Genomic DNA, 16,225 nt, shown 5'->3' with positions numbered 1-16,225 from the left:
CTTATATGTAAACCCCTGAAGCAGTCTGTTACAACTCAAAAGATAAAAAAAAAACCTTTCCATAATTAATATTGTCTTTTTGATGTCTGTGTGTGTGTGTGTGTGTGTGTGTGTGTGTGTGTGTTTGTGTGTGTGTGGTATATGTAGTTGAGGACTCTTTTCCAGCTGAGTACCATCACAGGATGAAGAAAATTGATTTTAATCAAAATACAAATGTTTTTATCTTTAGTGTTGTGTTTGAGTATATGTGGGAGGCGGGGGAATGCATGTTACAGCACAAGGTGTCGGTTCTTTCCTTCCACCTTTATGTGGGTTCCAGGCATCGGATACAGGTCTTTAGGCTTGGCACAAATGCATTAACCTGGGTTTTCTTTAACATATGCTAAGTACCATAACCCCCCAAAATAAAAAATAAATATTGTATCCTTTAGGCTAAGCGATAGCACAGTGGGTAAAGGACAGTGGTTGCACAAGCCTATTAACTGAAGCTCTATCACCAAAATGAACCCATACTAAGGTGGAGAAAACTGACTCCACAAAGCAGTTCTGACCTTCATATGCATGCATGCCTCATGCAGTCCTCCTTCCAGCACTAACACAAGTTGTATCTTGTGCATGTGTGTGTGTGTGAGTGTGTGTGTTCCTGAGTTTTATCTAGCATTTCTTTGTTATCTGTGCACACATACATATGGACATGGCCTATGAGCGTGAGCTCTCACATGGACAAGTCAAGAAGGACTTTCAGGAATCATTGCTCTCCACTGTGGGTCCCAGAGACTGACCTTAGATCATTGGGCTTGCTTGGCATACAGCCATCTAGACTCCATTATTGTAAATGTTCACAGAGGTTAAGTCTTCTGTTACAGTCTTGGGTCTTTTTGCAAAGACATGTCAATGACTACAAAGACTAAATGAGGTCAGAGCCCTTCACTTTCAACTCTTGGTATCTGTCAGTGAGTAGAGTCCTGGTTTGCAAATTCATTCCTTTTGATGCAGTGAATCTTTTTGTTTAAGTCACTGAGAATAAAATTCAGCACACAATTGAGCAATCATTGGAAGAGTTTCTTTCTTTCTTTCTTTTTTTTTTTTTTTTTTTTTGGTTTTCGAGACAGGGTTTCTCTGTGTAGCCCTGGCTGTCCTGGAACTCACTCTGTAGACCAGGCTGGCCTCGAACTCAGAAATCCACCTGCCTCTGCCTCCCAAGTGCTGGGATTAAAGACATGTGCCACCACGCCCAGCTTTAAGAGTTTATTTCTTAAATAAACTTATAATTGAAAATTAAGATACCCTGTTACCTTCTATATTCTTGAGCCTTCTGATGATAAGGATTTTTTAAGAGCTGGATTATTTTAACATCTGACCCTAACCAAGAATTATGTACCACACATCCTCTTGTTTCCCACAAGCCTAGGAAGAACTGATAAAACATTCTTAAGAATTAGTTGTATAGCTAAGTGGTATATTAGCCCAGTGGATATTAGCCCAGAAGCTCAGAATACCCAAGATACAATTCACAAAACACATGAAACTCAAGAAGGAAGGAAGACCAAAGTGTGGATACTTTGATCCTTCTTAGAAAGGAAAACAAAATACCCATGGAAGGAGTTAGAGACAAAGTATGGAGCAGAAACTGAAGGAATGACCGACCATCCAGAGACTGCCCCACCTGGAGATCCATCCCATAAACAACCACCAAACCCAGACACTATGGCAGATGCCTAGAGCCTGATATACCTGTCTCTTGACAGGCTCTGCCAGTGCCTGACAAATACAGAAGTGGATGCTCATAGCCATCCATTAGACAGAGCACAGGGTCCCCAATGAAGTAGCTAGAGAAAGGACCCAAGGAGCTGAAGGAGTTTGCAACCCCATAGGAGGAACAACAATATGAACTAACCAGTACTCCCAGAGCAACCAGGGACTAAACCACCAACCAAAGAAAACACATGGTGGGACCCATGGCTCGAGCTGCATATGTAGCAGAGGATGGCCTAGTTGGTCATCAATGGGAGGAGAGGCCCTTGGTCCTGTGAAGGTTCTATGCCCTGGTATAGGGGAATGCCAGGGCCAGGAACGGGAGTGGGTGAGTTGGGGGGAGCGGGAGGGGATAGGGAATTTTCAGAGGGGAAACTAGGAAAGGGAATAACATTTGAAATGTAAATAAAGAAAATATCTAATTTAAAAAAAAGTCTAATGTAAAAAAAAAAAAAAAAAAAGTTGTGTAAGTCAATGGTAAGGCACCTGCACACCTGCCTGCAGTTCAAGCCCTGGGTCTGAGTCTGAATACCACAAAAAAAGTTCCTCAAAGCCAAGTACCATATTATTACGTGGTTGGTGTAGCTGTGCATTTAAGTAACCTGCCTCTGACCTTACATCCTAATAAGATTACTAGTGACAACAGGAACAGTGTCACCTTTCTCATACATAAGACTTAGTCTAATCTCTAATGTGAGTTTTAGAGCATAGTAAAATTATACAATTTCTCATGATATAGTGTAAAATAAAGGAATAAAAATACACCGTCTTCCTTTCCTACCAACATGACAGCTCAAATGAACTATCAGGAGAGCTGAGCTGTCTTAACTTCTCACTATGTCAAGGTATCCAAAATCCAGTTGAAGTCCACGTAGGAAACATCTCTGACAGCAAGTCACTGTCTCCCTCCAAACTCTGCATGACTCCCTAGTCTAGCTGAAGCGCTCACTCTGGGAAGTCCATGTTCTTCCTACCTGAGAAAGGCTCAGCGTTTGATAACATTTCCAACGTGACTCTGAGAATCTGCAAGGAAATGCATCACTTCTTAAGCACTTAAAATATTCTTGACCAGAGGCTGAAACTATGACCAGACTAGTAAAGCATTGGAAATGTTTTCAGTTCTTTTAAATATTACTTCTTAAAGGTTAATTCTGTTTGCTAAGTTTATCTGAAATGAAGTCAATGTGAACAGTGTCTTCCTAGTTAGAAAATAGTAAGATAACAGAAGTGATTTTAGGGACGCTCCATCTGTGGGACTCAGGCAAAATACCTGAGACTGAGTACTTTATGAAGAAGAGATGGACTTTCTCTAGGTCATCGGTTGGGAAGGTGAGGTTAAGGCACAGCATCTAGTGAGGATTTCCTTGCTGTCTCAGGACACTGCAGAGGAAGAAGAGGAAGAGCAAAGACGGGAGAGGTAAGGGGGCAAACTCATCCTTTTAGCAAGGACCACTCTAATAGAGCACTGACCCATCTGCCCTCAGGATTAAGTACTTCGTAAAGGCCTCACCTCGTACCATATCAGGGTATGTCATGTGTTTCCAACACAGGATGTCTGTAATGAGGCACGTTCGGAATATTAACAAGGACCTTTAGTCTAAACTCTAAGTCCTGTTTCTCTTAAACATCCTCAAGCTGGGTGTGGTAGCTCAGCATATAATCCAAGCGTGGAAACAGGTAGGAGGACTGACTTTTGCATTTATGACCATTCAGAGCTACAGAGTGACCCTGTCTCCAAAATGAAAAAAAAAAAAAAAATTCCAGTAGCTGTTACACATCCTGAAAGGTAGAACGTCCAACTGGCAACAGAACTAAATAACATTTCTGAACTGTTTGAAAAGCTCACTCTCACTCTATTGAAACCTTTTGCTTTCTGACCATGAAGTCACTAGCAGTTTGATGCCCCAACTATAAAGTTCATCACATCCTACATATTTAGTATGTTTGGTGGTCTAGAACATAAAGGGTTGTCATGATATGGTATCCCAACCTACTGCACATCTGTACCACATTACATTTTAAAGAAGCCACATGTCAGTCCTCAGCCCTGACAGCTAGTGAACGTGAGAAGTTAATTCCTGAATGCCACAGGGAGCAAGAGTTTAAGTGCGTACTTCCTCTTTGCTGTAAAATTCTTAAATTCTTAATAAACATTCTTGACTTTTGATGTAACTCCACCTCCTTTAGTTTTTTATACCATCTCGTGCTCAAAAACTGGCCAGTCGGGAGATGAAGGGTCCAGGGAAATTTATTGTTCATTATTTTGAATCATCTTTATGAAGGCAATCCACACACTGAAAACAGCCTCAAGTCAAAGGTACGACTGCACTAACTAGCATTTACTGGTATGGCGACTATCCACATCATTCAATGTCTTTCCTCTTGTTTTTTTTTTAAATAACACTGATGAACCAGAGGCAGCAATTTCCCTTCTTTGTGAAGCCTGTGAGTGTCCGCTGCGCCTCCAATAAATCGTCCATTGACAAATATCCTGGGAACCTGTTGAAGAAGGAAAAGATAAATAAGGCCTAACCATCGGTGTCAGAACTGGTCCAGTTTTGGAGGGAAATGAGGAAAAGTAACTTGCCGAATATAGCAACAGGAAAAGAGATAGGAGGCAAATCTAACGCAATCTAATTCTAAAGCCCCTCCTCCTACAGACCACACTAATTTTAAAAAACAAAATAAGGCGAGCCCAACCAGCCTCCAGGAGGTTCCTCGGGGTCTGCCTGCCCTTCAGAGGCCTGAGGCAGAAAGGATCAACTTTTCCTTTTTTCTGCCTCTTTCTTTGGGATGCTCCTCAGAACCTAAGTACATTTTTTCTGATCCTTTGAGCTTCCCTACTTTCTCTAAAGCCTCCTTCCCCGACCGCCTGCCAGCTGCTTGTCTCCCTTGTGTCTGACCTCTGTGCTGGCTTAACCAGCTGGCTGCCTTTCCTTTCCTCTTCTATTCTTCTCCCTTGGGCAACTATTGAGATTTTTTTCAGCTTGTGTGACCCAGCAGTTTTTCTTTTAACCTCTAAAAAAACTGTCCTTGAGCAGCAAGAAAGGAAGGGAAGGTAGGGAAGTATTAATAATGTTTCTGTGGTTCCTGTCTACGTGTTTCCAGGTATCTCCTACAAACCTTCAAACAAGAAGGAAAGCGGCAACCATGACTAGTCAGTCCTCTGCCTGTTCATATCATGAAAAAATATGCAGATTTCCAGAAGCTAAAACAAGAAGCAGAATACACAGATATGCACAGAGGCTGGAGAGTCCATTCCGGTCTGTCCTGTTCCAGAGTGGAAGGATGAATTTACCTCACAAAGACCTCCAAAAGGAGTTTTTTTTTTTCCCCTTTCCTTTTATTGGATATTTTCTTTATTTACATTTCAAATGTTATCCCCTTTCAGCATGGCACCCCTAATGGAGGAGTTAGAGGAAGGACTGAAGGACCTGAAGGGGGTTTGCAACCCATAGGAGGAACAACAATATCAATCAACCAGACCCTCCAAGAGGATCTTAATGTTCCACAAATACTCATGACATCATCACCTGCCTCATGCCAGTCTGTCTCTGTCTCTGTCTCTGTCTCTGTCTCTCTCACACACACATACACACATACACACACACACACATTCACTATGCTGTTTCATATTCTATGAGGCTGGTTTCTTTGTAGATCTGCCATTTATTTATCAACGTGTAATCCACTGAAATGTCAGGCTTGCTTTTGCTAGCAGGAAAGTCTAGTGTCCGAGGACTGGTATGGTACTAACCCATCTCCAGGAGCAGCAGAGCTGAGACTATACTCACAGTTCTTTCCCCAGTCATCTTGTGAAGCGCATCTTGAAACTGGTTGCCATATTCCAGCATATCCAACTCCACAGCCTTGTAGTTGACATTCATGTCATGGAAAATCTTCTTGGCCATGGAACAGTAAGAACAGGATGTTTTTGAGAAAATCACCACACAATTGTTAGAAATTGTTTCCTAAAATAAAAAATAGATAAACACAAACAAAACCTTTTCATTCTCCACATTACCTTTTGTAATTAAATCAAAATTTGTAAAAGGATTATGATTCTGCAGTGTAGAGCACAACTCTGTGCTCCAGTGAAGTTTCAATCATCTATGTGTGGTATCTGTAGATTAGGGATAGTATTCATTTCAAACAATGGCCATGGCCACTAGAAACAACAACAAAAAAAGTATCAAAACACTGGCTTCCTGAGTAGTATCAAGAATGAAACCAATGACAGCCAAGTCTTTGGTTTTGATCTCTCATATATTATGACAGCCAATTCTTATACTACAAACACTCCTGCATATTCTTGATGTCAAGAAGTCATTTCAGCCTCACTGTAATCACTATAGGTTCACCCTGTATTATTTAAACGTCACAGATAAGAAACTGTGGCACATAGGAAGATAAGTAACTGTCCTGGTTAGGGTTTTACTGCTGTGAAAAGACACCATGGCCAAGGCAGCTCTTATAAAGGACAACATTTAATTGGGGCTGGTTTACAAGTTCAGAGGTTCAGTGCATTACCATCAAGGCAGGAGCATGGCAGCATCCATGCAGGCATGATGCAGGAGGAGCTTAGAGTTCTACATCTTCATCTGAAGGCTGCTAACAGAATATTGACTTCTAGACAGCTAGGATGAGGGTCTTAAAGACCCCACCCACAAATACCACTCTTACTCCAACAAGCCCACATCTACTCCAACAGGGACACACCTTCTAATAGTGCCACTCCCTGGGCCAAGAATATATAAACCATCACAGTAACCTACCTGCTATCCTTGATTAATAACTATGCTAGCTGTGAGTTCAGGTGAACCCAGCCCTATAGTCCAGACACTTAATCTTTATTGTACTTCCCAAATGTTTTAAGAGGTGCTCAGGAGGCATTGATTCCCTACTACCAATAACTTCCAGTCGCAGGGAAATAAGGTGACCTTTCTCCTTAAAATGCTCAGCTTTCACCAAGTATGGACAATAGCGTACTGCCTAAAAGCTACTGTGATAAGCTATGCTTTTCAGGTGATCCTGCAAAAGCCACTTCAAGATTGACCCACTTGCTCAATCATTTGAAGCCCAAGTTATAAGCAAGTTTCCCAAATGACTCTATGATAGCTACCTGGGTAGCACTCTTCTTGGGTCTTTACCATAGTCTCAGCTTTGGTGTATGTCTAACCAGCCTACCATGCTTTCTTGTAATTTTGTTGCATTCCTTTTGTCTTGATTTGGTTTGGTTTTTTGAGACAAGGTTTCTCTGGGTAGCCCTGGCTGTCCTAGAACTTACTCAGTGTCCCAGGATGATCTCAAACTCATAGAGATCCGCTTGCCGATGCCTCCCGAGTACTGGGATTAAAGGCATGGGCCACCACTATCTGGTGTGTCATTTCTAAGCATGAGGATGTCCAAGTTCTGGCATCCACATAGGTTTTCAATGGACAAGAGCTAGCATCTGAGCACCCACCTAGATGGTTCTTACAAGATGCAGTGTGGGCATTGGGCAATGCACAGACAGGGTGCTCTCCAGTCAAGCTGAGGTCTGAACCCGGAAATCATTTGTTTGTTTGTTTGGTTGGTTTTTTTCGAGACAGGGTTTCTCTGTGTAGCCCTGGCTGTCCTGGAACTCACTTTGTAGACCAGGCTGGCCTCGAACTCAGAAATCCACCTGCCTCTGCCTCCCGAGTGCTGGGATTAAAGGTGTGCGCCACCACACCCGGCTTGAACCCGGAAATTGTAATTCACCTTCATGACATGGTAGGTGTTCCCTCATGCTCTGGGAACTCTGGCTCCTGCCTAAGTTACCACCCCCCCCCCACAGCCCCCACAAGAGAAGCATGGCTAGAAGTCACATAGGCAATGGCCCAAGCTTCTGACTTTCAAGCTAAACTCCTCCCCAGTGACCTAGCAACAGTAAAGACAACAGTAAAAATTCTGTTCAGTCCCTGCTTGCTCTCTTGTCTCTCTCACTCCTTTGTTCTCTTACCTCTCACTTCTCTCACCCCTCTCTCCTCTTTCCTTTCTCTTTGTCTTCTCCTTTCCTCTCTCCCTTACTCTCTTTCTCTCTAGCCTTTCCTCCCCCCCTCTCCCTTCTCTCCTTACCCCCGGCATTTCTATAATAAAGCTCTAAAACCATAGAGAGTCTCTGCTCCAATCAAGATCCACTGCGCTCACTGGTGCCTGTGTTGGGAACCTCTTCCCTCATCCCTCTCTCCCATAACCCCGGTTGGTTTAGCAAAGTAGCTCCAGGAATCCCACCCAGGAAGGGCTGCCCCTTTGCCAACCACCGAAGAGTGGGTCAGAGACCTGAATGCCCACCCAGGGCTGAGTGGAAAGTGTATGGCAGCTCTCCCACACCTGACAGACCAGAGAATAGGTGAAATTCTGGTGGGGTGTGGGTCTTTCCTCCCCACTCCCCCCCAGAACCCCCCCTTTTTAGTTCCCAGCAATGCAGCATAAACAGTGACCTCAAGAGGAAGACAGAAACACTAAGTGGGATACCCAGAGAGCTTCAGAACGTAGACTCACCCTGAGGGGTCAGAAGTGAGTCACAGCCTAGACATATGCGTGTGATCTATTCTATGTTCTTTCTCCTACTTTCTCAAAATATTTAACATTCTATCACAGCAAGGCCAGCCATACATGATAACATACTACATTACTGAGTCAGTTTTACAGACAACAGAACTGAGGCTGAGACGTTCATTGTCTCATTTCCTCCAACTCCACACTACACCTGAAGCCAGTAATCTTCCACCATGCTATTTAGGTTAGAGGCACTCAGGGCCTATCATTTAGACTTGAAGGGATGAGCGCTGACTCTGAATGCTTCCCCAACACAGAAGCACTAATGAAGAGAGTCCAAAGTGAGTGGACCTCCAGATGATAATGCCAGGGTTTCATAGACACTCTTCACTTTCAAACCCACCCTCACTAAACATTTCATGGTGCTGTTTCATATTTTAAAATAGAGAACACCCCGTATAAGAAGCTTCTCGAATTGCTGCTGTACTCGGAAGACAGTGAGGCAGCTAAAACAAACTCAGATTCCCTCTGTGTGTTACTGGAAAGCAAAGGCCCAGGCTTATGGTCTGCCACTGAGCTGCACCCTGAGGCCATAGCAGAAACAAAACATATGCAGAAGGAAGTGAGGGAGACAAAGATGTGCTTCATGAGCAGGAAGAGAAGAAAAATACACGTATAAGAGAAATCAAAATGGTTTTGATTTCATTTTTGTTTGCAAAGACGGATCTCAGAAGGGGGGGTTCCGAAGAAGGCTTGAATTTTCTCTCTTGCTTCCATTTCCCAACTGCTAGGATGACAGGAAAATGAGGCCAGATCCAGCTTAACACAAAATTTCTGAGGCAGAAGTAATTAAGATGGACAGTGAAAGAGAGAAGAAAACAAGAGAATAGAGCCATGTACGGTACCCCAAAGAGAATAATTTACGGAGTAATTATTACACAGTAGGTGCTCCTCGTGCCAAAACCACACAAAAACCCTGGCTCTGAAAGCCTCACTCTGAGGTCAACAGTAGACTTCGAGTGGGCATGATGGGAAAAAAAAAAGAAATTCAACCTCATAGATGGATTAAGAATAAGTTTCAGCCAGGTCTGGTAGGACAGGTCTGTAATCTCAGCTACGTAGGGAGCTGAAGCAACATGTCAAGTTCAAGAGCAGCCTGCCTAAGAGCAGTTCACCGTTATTCCAGGCAACTCAAGGAGACCACACCTATATCCCCAGCTCTGGGAGGTGGGGGTGATAGGGAACGTAGAGACAGAACTGGTGGAGCACTATCTCAAAGGAATAAAGCAGAAACTGATAGAGCAGGACACTGGACATCCCTCCTCTGGCCTCCACACAAGCATGCAGCCATGTGTATACACAGAAACCACACAAAAAGAAAGAAGAAGAAATTTCAGAAACTTTAACCAATGAAATGGTATAGGACTTGTCACAAGGATAACTTTGATAGCAATTTTTAAAATAGATAATACTTTAGTGATATATTTTCCCAACTATGTCAAGTCTGGCCACAAAATAAGTACATTAACAGTGTGAGCTATTTCTTCTTCCTCTGTCTTCCCCATCACTCACTTGGATCTGGTTCACAGGAGTAGCTGCAGACTTCCCCCAAAACGACGACGTGCTGTTTCCCATTCTAAAACAAATGAAAGAGATCAGCACAGTTAATGAGGTGACCCCCCAGCAGGGAAGACAACCTTAAATATGAATATGTCCAAATACACAAAGCAGGAAGAAGCTTTATCTGCACAAAACACCAGTTCTCATAGTACTTGTCCGCTAACACCAGCAGGACCCATGTGCTTCTCTAAGCAGCCTTTCAATAAATTTTACCTAGGAAAACCAATCTCTGGCTCGGTTGTTCAGTATACTCTTATTCTTTTTCTTTTTTTTTTTTTTTTTCTTTCTTTTTTTTTTTAAACAGGGTTTCTCTGTGTAGCCCTGGCTGTCCTGGAACTCACTCTGTAGACCAGGCTGGCCTGGAACTCAGAAATCCACCTGCCTCTGCCTCCCAAATGCTGGGATTAAAGCCACCACACCCAGATACTTATATTAAGTGCAAAGTAAGCTATTTTAAGTTTAAAATTTAAAGGCCCCAGTGAAAACACGTCCTAAGTCACAGTGTAGCGTTTCAGTCCTGTTTCTGAATGAATCTATATCAAATGGCCTTTCCCAGCTCATGTTAGCCCTGGATGATGAATATCTGCTCTACTTGGTCACTCTGGACCACTTCAAATAAGCTTGCATCAAGCATCACCTTCCGTAACAACAAAGATGAGTTAGAGAGAGGAATCATTGCAACTAAATGTGCATTTGTCATTAGCATTCCTTGTTCCCCAACAGACTAACAAGGAAACCACTAAAAGCACCATGGGCTTTTTCCAGGTAGAGAGAGGGTAGGAGGGAGTAAGAAGCTTGGAAGACTGCTCCCTACTTTGTGGGAGGCAGCTTTGAGAAAAAAAGCTGGCTGGGTTTGTGAAGTTCAAAGCAGTAGGAAAGTGCCAGTTGGCTTTGACCGGGAAGAACACTGGATGGCATCAATCCAATCTAGTTGGGTTTTCAACTCTAAAAACAAAATCTCTAATCTAGCATTTACCACCTCCTTAAACCTATGTAGCATTTACAACGGGTGAGCTTTTCTAAGAAATTAAGAGGACCAAAGAGGTATATTCCCTGCCAAAGAAAAAGCTCCAAAAAAGCACCCCTACCTTTCTTAAGGCAGTCCCTTCGATTTCTGGTTTAGCTTTCCTATTAAGGAAAGGGGCAGGCACCGCATAAATGCCCAATGAAATACCTCAGCACTGATAAAGCACCAACTAGTCGCGCTCCATTTATGAAACATCTACTAAGAGGTGGTAGGTGGGCAAAGCAGGATATACACCAGATATATCCAATAGGAAACAGTCCTAATGATCTGTCAAATGGTTAACATCACGTGATCAGCGCTTTCAGAAGGTAAGTCAGAGGAGTATAGGATGTTGAGACAGATGTCTTGACAGCTGCCTAGGCCAGGCCTGATCGGCCATCACTGGTATGCCAGCCCAGGGTTATGCTAAGGAAGGAAGCCAAGGAAAGCAGTGCTCCCATCAAGCCAGAAACCACATCTACAGGATGCCAGAGTTACTAGCTGCAAAGCCGGCATTTAAAAGCATGAGTCAAGTTCACGTCCTGCGACAGGATAGCAAAGACTTACAATCAACCTAAGAACGACAATGTAAGTTCCCACAAGCAGGGGAGTCTCTTTTCAGGGTCATCCAGGTCTACGCTGAGTTAAAACCACATGCTGTATATGTGAAGCTCAGGCTAGGACGTCTGTTGTTTGTCTCAAGCCGGCTGGGACCACTGGGGAAGGTCCACACTAACACTACCGCAGGGATCCACGCGCCCCGCAGGCCCGCCCCGCCCCGCCGCGTACCCCGAGCCCTCAGCTCCAGCCGCGCCACGCCGCCCCACCAAGATCCTCCCGCTCGCCACCAGCCGCCTCCCCACCGAAGCCGCGCGGCGCCAGGACATAGCCAAGGGTCCCCGGCAGCCTCCGGGAGAGCAGCGGGCGAGCGCGACCACGACGCCGGGAGCCCGCCCCTCCGGCTGCCTCGCTCCGCCCCATCGGGCTGTCCGCGCCGCCGCCCGGCTCGCCGCGCTTCCTGGCTTCCCCCGTCTGCGCGCGCCCACGCGCCCGCGCGTTCGCATCCTCGACTGTAGGGCGAGGGACTCACCTGCCTGCCGAGTTCTTCCGATCTCTACCGAGTTCTCCCGAGCTCCTCACGCCGGCATTCAGGATTAAGAAAGAGGCTTAGGGAGAGCCACAAGAAAAATTACTCGAGGCAGGGTGGTGGCCCGGTGTTTACCTGAGGGTGGTAGGTAATTCAGTCACCGCCTCCGGTCAGACAGGTTTAGGATGTGAAAGATGGACCGACCGGAATGTCATCTTAAGATTAATTTATTGATCAGGAGTCCATAGGCAGGTTGAATTGTACACTCAGAAAGAGAATGTTTAATGTTCTTTCCGAAGAAAACAAGTTGGTGTTTTTAAAATAAACTGAAATTAGGAAACGAATTAGCCCAGAGACAGTTCATCATGGCTTTAACAGCCATGGCTGCCACAGCTCCTAATGACAAACCTACCCAAGCCTCTCAGTGATGGTAATAATAGCACTTTGTACGTGTTTTCATAAGTTCAGGGGGATCCGCCCTTAGCTGTATACACTGAGGATGCTGAAACTGAAAGCCAAGGTCTAATGGTGTATCTAAAACTATGAACAATGTTTGGAACTATCCATACCTTTATTGAGCCTCCATGCTGAACCCAAACTTAAGATTCATGTTGCCAAGGTACAAAATTAGAACTTCTGTTTATGGGTGCTCTTTTTTTACTTCCCTTGGTCTGTATATCATCAAATCATAAAAGATTTTCATAGTCATAAAGTTAGTTGCAAAATCAAATCTCCCAGGGGTATAACATGTTTTTTTTAAAGCCCGAATTTACTTTGAAAATCAAAGTTTGCTATTTACATATAATTTTACCAAGAGATAGCGACTTGGGAAACTTACTGTGGCTTTTGTTGTTTGTTTGTTTTGAAGTAGAACTTTTGAAGAACAATTTACCTATGGTTCAATTAAGCGTAACAATGTAAACCCCTCCCTCTTTCTAGAGATACATTGTTTATCCCCATTCGGTCTCAATTTTACAATCCTCCAGCACCATCTCTTAAATGCTGGGATACCATTCACTACCATGTCTTCTGCACAATTTAATTTTAATATACTGTAAATGAGATTTTTTTTTAGTGAGCAGTTGCTCCTTTAAAAAACATCAGAATGCAAGTACTAACGACATTATGCCTGAGATAAGCATGATGCAGTGAGCTAGACTGATACTTTCCGACTTCCGCTGTTTCCTGGGATAACTATAAAAATACTTTTTGTCCACACTTGGGATTGTAAGCAAGAGGGAGCAGAAAAATCACCAACTTAACCACTCCATGGCTAAAAGGAAAATTTGGGGGGAATCAAACTGTTAAGGCTGTGTGTGTGTGTGTGTGTGTGTGTGTGTCTGTCTGTCTGTCTGTCTGTCTGTCTGTAAGGTAACTGACCTTTGGGAGCAGATTAAGGGAGGTCCCTGGTAAACAGGAGCAGAAGTTAGGTTTCCGTTTACCCGCCGGGTCAAAGTCCTGTTTAGGACATGGTCAGCAGCACTATTGTTTTGAGAAGTTGCTTTGGACCAACAGTGATGACTTCAACAACGTGAGGATTTGGGGGCCAGGAGGTTGTGGAGCATGTCTCTACTCCCAGACTGGAGAAGCAAAGGACATCCTATGTCCAAGGGTGAGCCCAGCCTAATCTACAGAGCTACTTCCTGGGCTAAACAGTTCTCTGTCTCAAATCCCTGTCTCAAACAAACAAACAAACAAACAAAAACAAAAGGAGGAGGAGGAGGAAAAGGAGGATTTTGGCAGAGAAGATCATTATAGTTACTGCCCTCGGGAGGAGAATTATATGGAGATTTTACTGACAGTGTAACGTGTTACTTATACAAGAAAAAAAAAAGTTCTAGATATTTAACATATGGTTCTAACGTACAGCACTGTAAAGAGAGTTAACAATACTGTATTTCTTGAAACTTGCTAAAAATATTGCTCTTAAATTTTCTAGCAGAAAATAAATGAAGCTCTTAGGAGTGATGGATATGTTAATTAGCTTGGTTGCTATAGTTACTGTACATTAAAACATCAATTTGTGGGCCGGAGAGATGGCTCAACTGCCAACCCCTTCAGTTGTACTCTAACCTGAACATAGGTACACACATACACACAGTGTTTTTAAAATGATCAAGTTGGCAGGGCGTGGTGGCACACGCCTTTAATCCCAGCACTAGGGAGGCAGAGGCAGGCGGATTTCTGAGTTCCAGGTCAGACTGGTCTACAGAGTGAGTACCAGCCCAGCCAGGGCTGATACACAGAAGAAACCCTGTCTCATGGGGGAAAAAATCAGGTTGTGTTGTGCTAGAAGCACGGCTCCAGACAGAACACACCAGGCCAAATGAGGCCACGTGAGGTTTATTGTAGGAGAGAAGGTGGTGGCGAAGAAGAAGCGGGTGGGGTGCGAGAGAGATGATCAGAGGGGTTTTCCTTTTATTTGGATAGTGAGGTAGTTGCAGGTAAAGGTGGGAGGTGAGTCAAATGGATTCTGGGAATATGATGGCCGTTGCCTTGGCAACAGGTGTGCTGGTAGATGTCGCCTAGGTGTGATGTCACTGAGTTTGGAATGGATTCTGATATCAATAGGCTGTACACCGTAAAGAACCTTTTGTCTTATTTACCTTAGTAAAACTGAAGAGAAGTAAATGGAGATAGGTGATAGATAGATAGATAGATAGATAGATAGATAGATAGATAGATGATAGATAGATGATAGATAGATAGATAGATAGATAGATAGATAGATAGATAGATAGATAGATATGTAGATACGTAAAAATATAGATACATAGATACATAGATTGATAAATGATAAATAGATGATTGATAGATGTGCTGGCTCTTTGACTACATAGTGTGAGTGTAATGAGGGAGGTCTATTCAAGACCAAGAGTATATTGGTAAATACAGCCAAATGAGTTTGTGATGGTTCATCTCAACTTTTAATTTTATGAAATCTAGAATCACCCGAGAGGCCTCTGAGAATGTGTATATTATTAGAAATATATTTTTCCTCTTATGACAGATTTTAATTACAACTTCTCCCTCCTCCAACTCCTCCCAAACCCCTATTTCCCTACCCACCTACACCCTTTCTTCCTCATTAGAATGCAGTCACTTTAAAAAATAATTAATAAAATGATACAATAAAGATAAACTAGAATGGGACAAAACAAACAAAAGTAACACAAAACAAACAAAAGAAACAGAGCCAAAAAAAAGCACAAGAAACACATATAGAAACAGAGATACATACATTTGCACACACAGAAATCCCATAAACTATATAAGCAAAGGGCTTCTAAGGTAAACAAACAAACAAACAAAAACAAAAACCCGACAAAGCATTATAAGACAAAGAACCTTCAAAATGCTGTTGTTTTGTCTTGGATATCTACTTGGCCTGGTGAAATTCAGAGAAAACCACTTTCTCATTTATGAACAGTTATCAGCTGGAGATAGCTTCTAGGTTAGGGATGGGGCTTGTGTCTACTTCCCCTCTTGGCACTGGAACTCTATGTGGCCCAGAAGTGGGTGTGTTCTGTGCATGCTTACAGTCTCTGTCAGTTCATATGAGCTTTGCTCTGTTGATTGAGAAGGCCTTGATTCCTCATGTCCTCCATTCCCCCTCTGATTTTTTTTTAAGATTTATTTATTCATTTTATGTGTATGAGTACAGTGTAGTTGTACAGGTGGTTGTGAGCCACCATGTGGTTGTTGGGATTTGAACTCAGGACCTTCAGAAGAGCAGTTGGTGCTCTTAGCTGCTGAGCCATCTCACCAGCCCCTCCCCTCTGATTCTTACTATTTTTTCTGCCTTCTCTTCACAGGATTCCCTGAGTTTGAGAAAAGTGATTTGATGGAGACCGTGTTGGAGAATTGACTTGCTTAGGTCCACAGGATAGAATCCTCGTATACTCATTCTCTCTGGGTAGCAGCAATCTCTAGGTTGGAATGATAGATCTTACAAAAAGAAAAAAACAGTAGGCTGAGCACAAGCATTCGTTCCCTCTCTGCCTCCTGACTTTGGATACAGTATGACCAACTACATCCTGGATGAATTTTGAAATATTAATTCAGATCTGCAAAGACTAGCTCACGAGGTTCCATCCCTCTCTGCTTACAATCAAACTAGTCTAGTAGCAGGATGTGCTGCTTCTTGTGAACTGCTGAAGAAGTAACAAAATTCGAGGCTTTTGGGCCCAGGCTTGGGAGTGTGGCTTTTGTGGCTTAGTGCTCCAGGTGCTGGT

General features: G+C 43.3%; 1 protein-coding gene across 1 annotated transcript; it reads right to left on the bottom strand.

Annotated features, from left to right (window-relative positions):
- Window positions 1-3,985: 3,985 nt before the first annotated feature.
- On the bottom strand, window positions 3,986-11,920 carry Glrx2 (glutaredoxin 2). The gene is given in 5 exon segments (XM_021162169.3): window positions 3,986-4,148; window positions 4,150-4,254; window positions 5,550-5,726; window positions 9,850-9,913; window positions 11,693-11,920. Coding segments are annotated over 5 exon segments (474 nt in total). The 5' UTR covers window positions 11,791-11,920; the 3' UTR covers window positions 3,986-4,118.
- Between the last annotated feature and the right edge of the window lie 4,305 nt (window positions 11,921-16,225).

This window comes from Mus caroli, unplaced genomic scaffold (genome assembly GCF_978045245.1).
Source record: "Mus caroli unplaced genomic scaffold, Mus_caroli_1 scaffold_1, whole genome shotgun sequence".
Classification (NCBI taxonomy): Eukaryota; Metazoa; Chordata; class Mammalia; order Rodentia; family Muridae; genus Mus; species Mus caroli.
The sequence above is the reverse complement of the archived record's forward strand: the minus strand, read 5'-3'. Positions and strand labels throughout refer to the sequence as shown.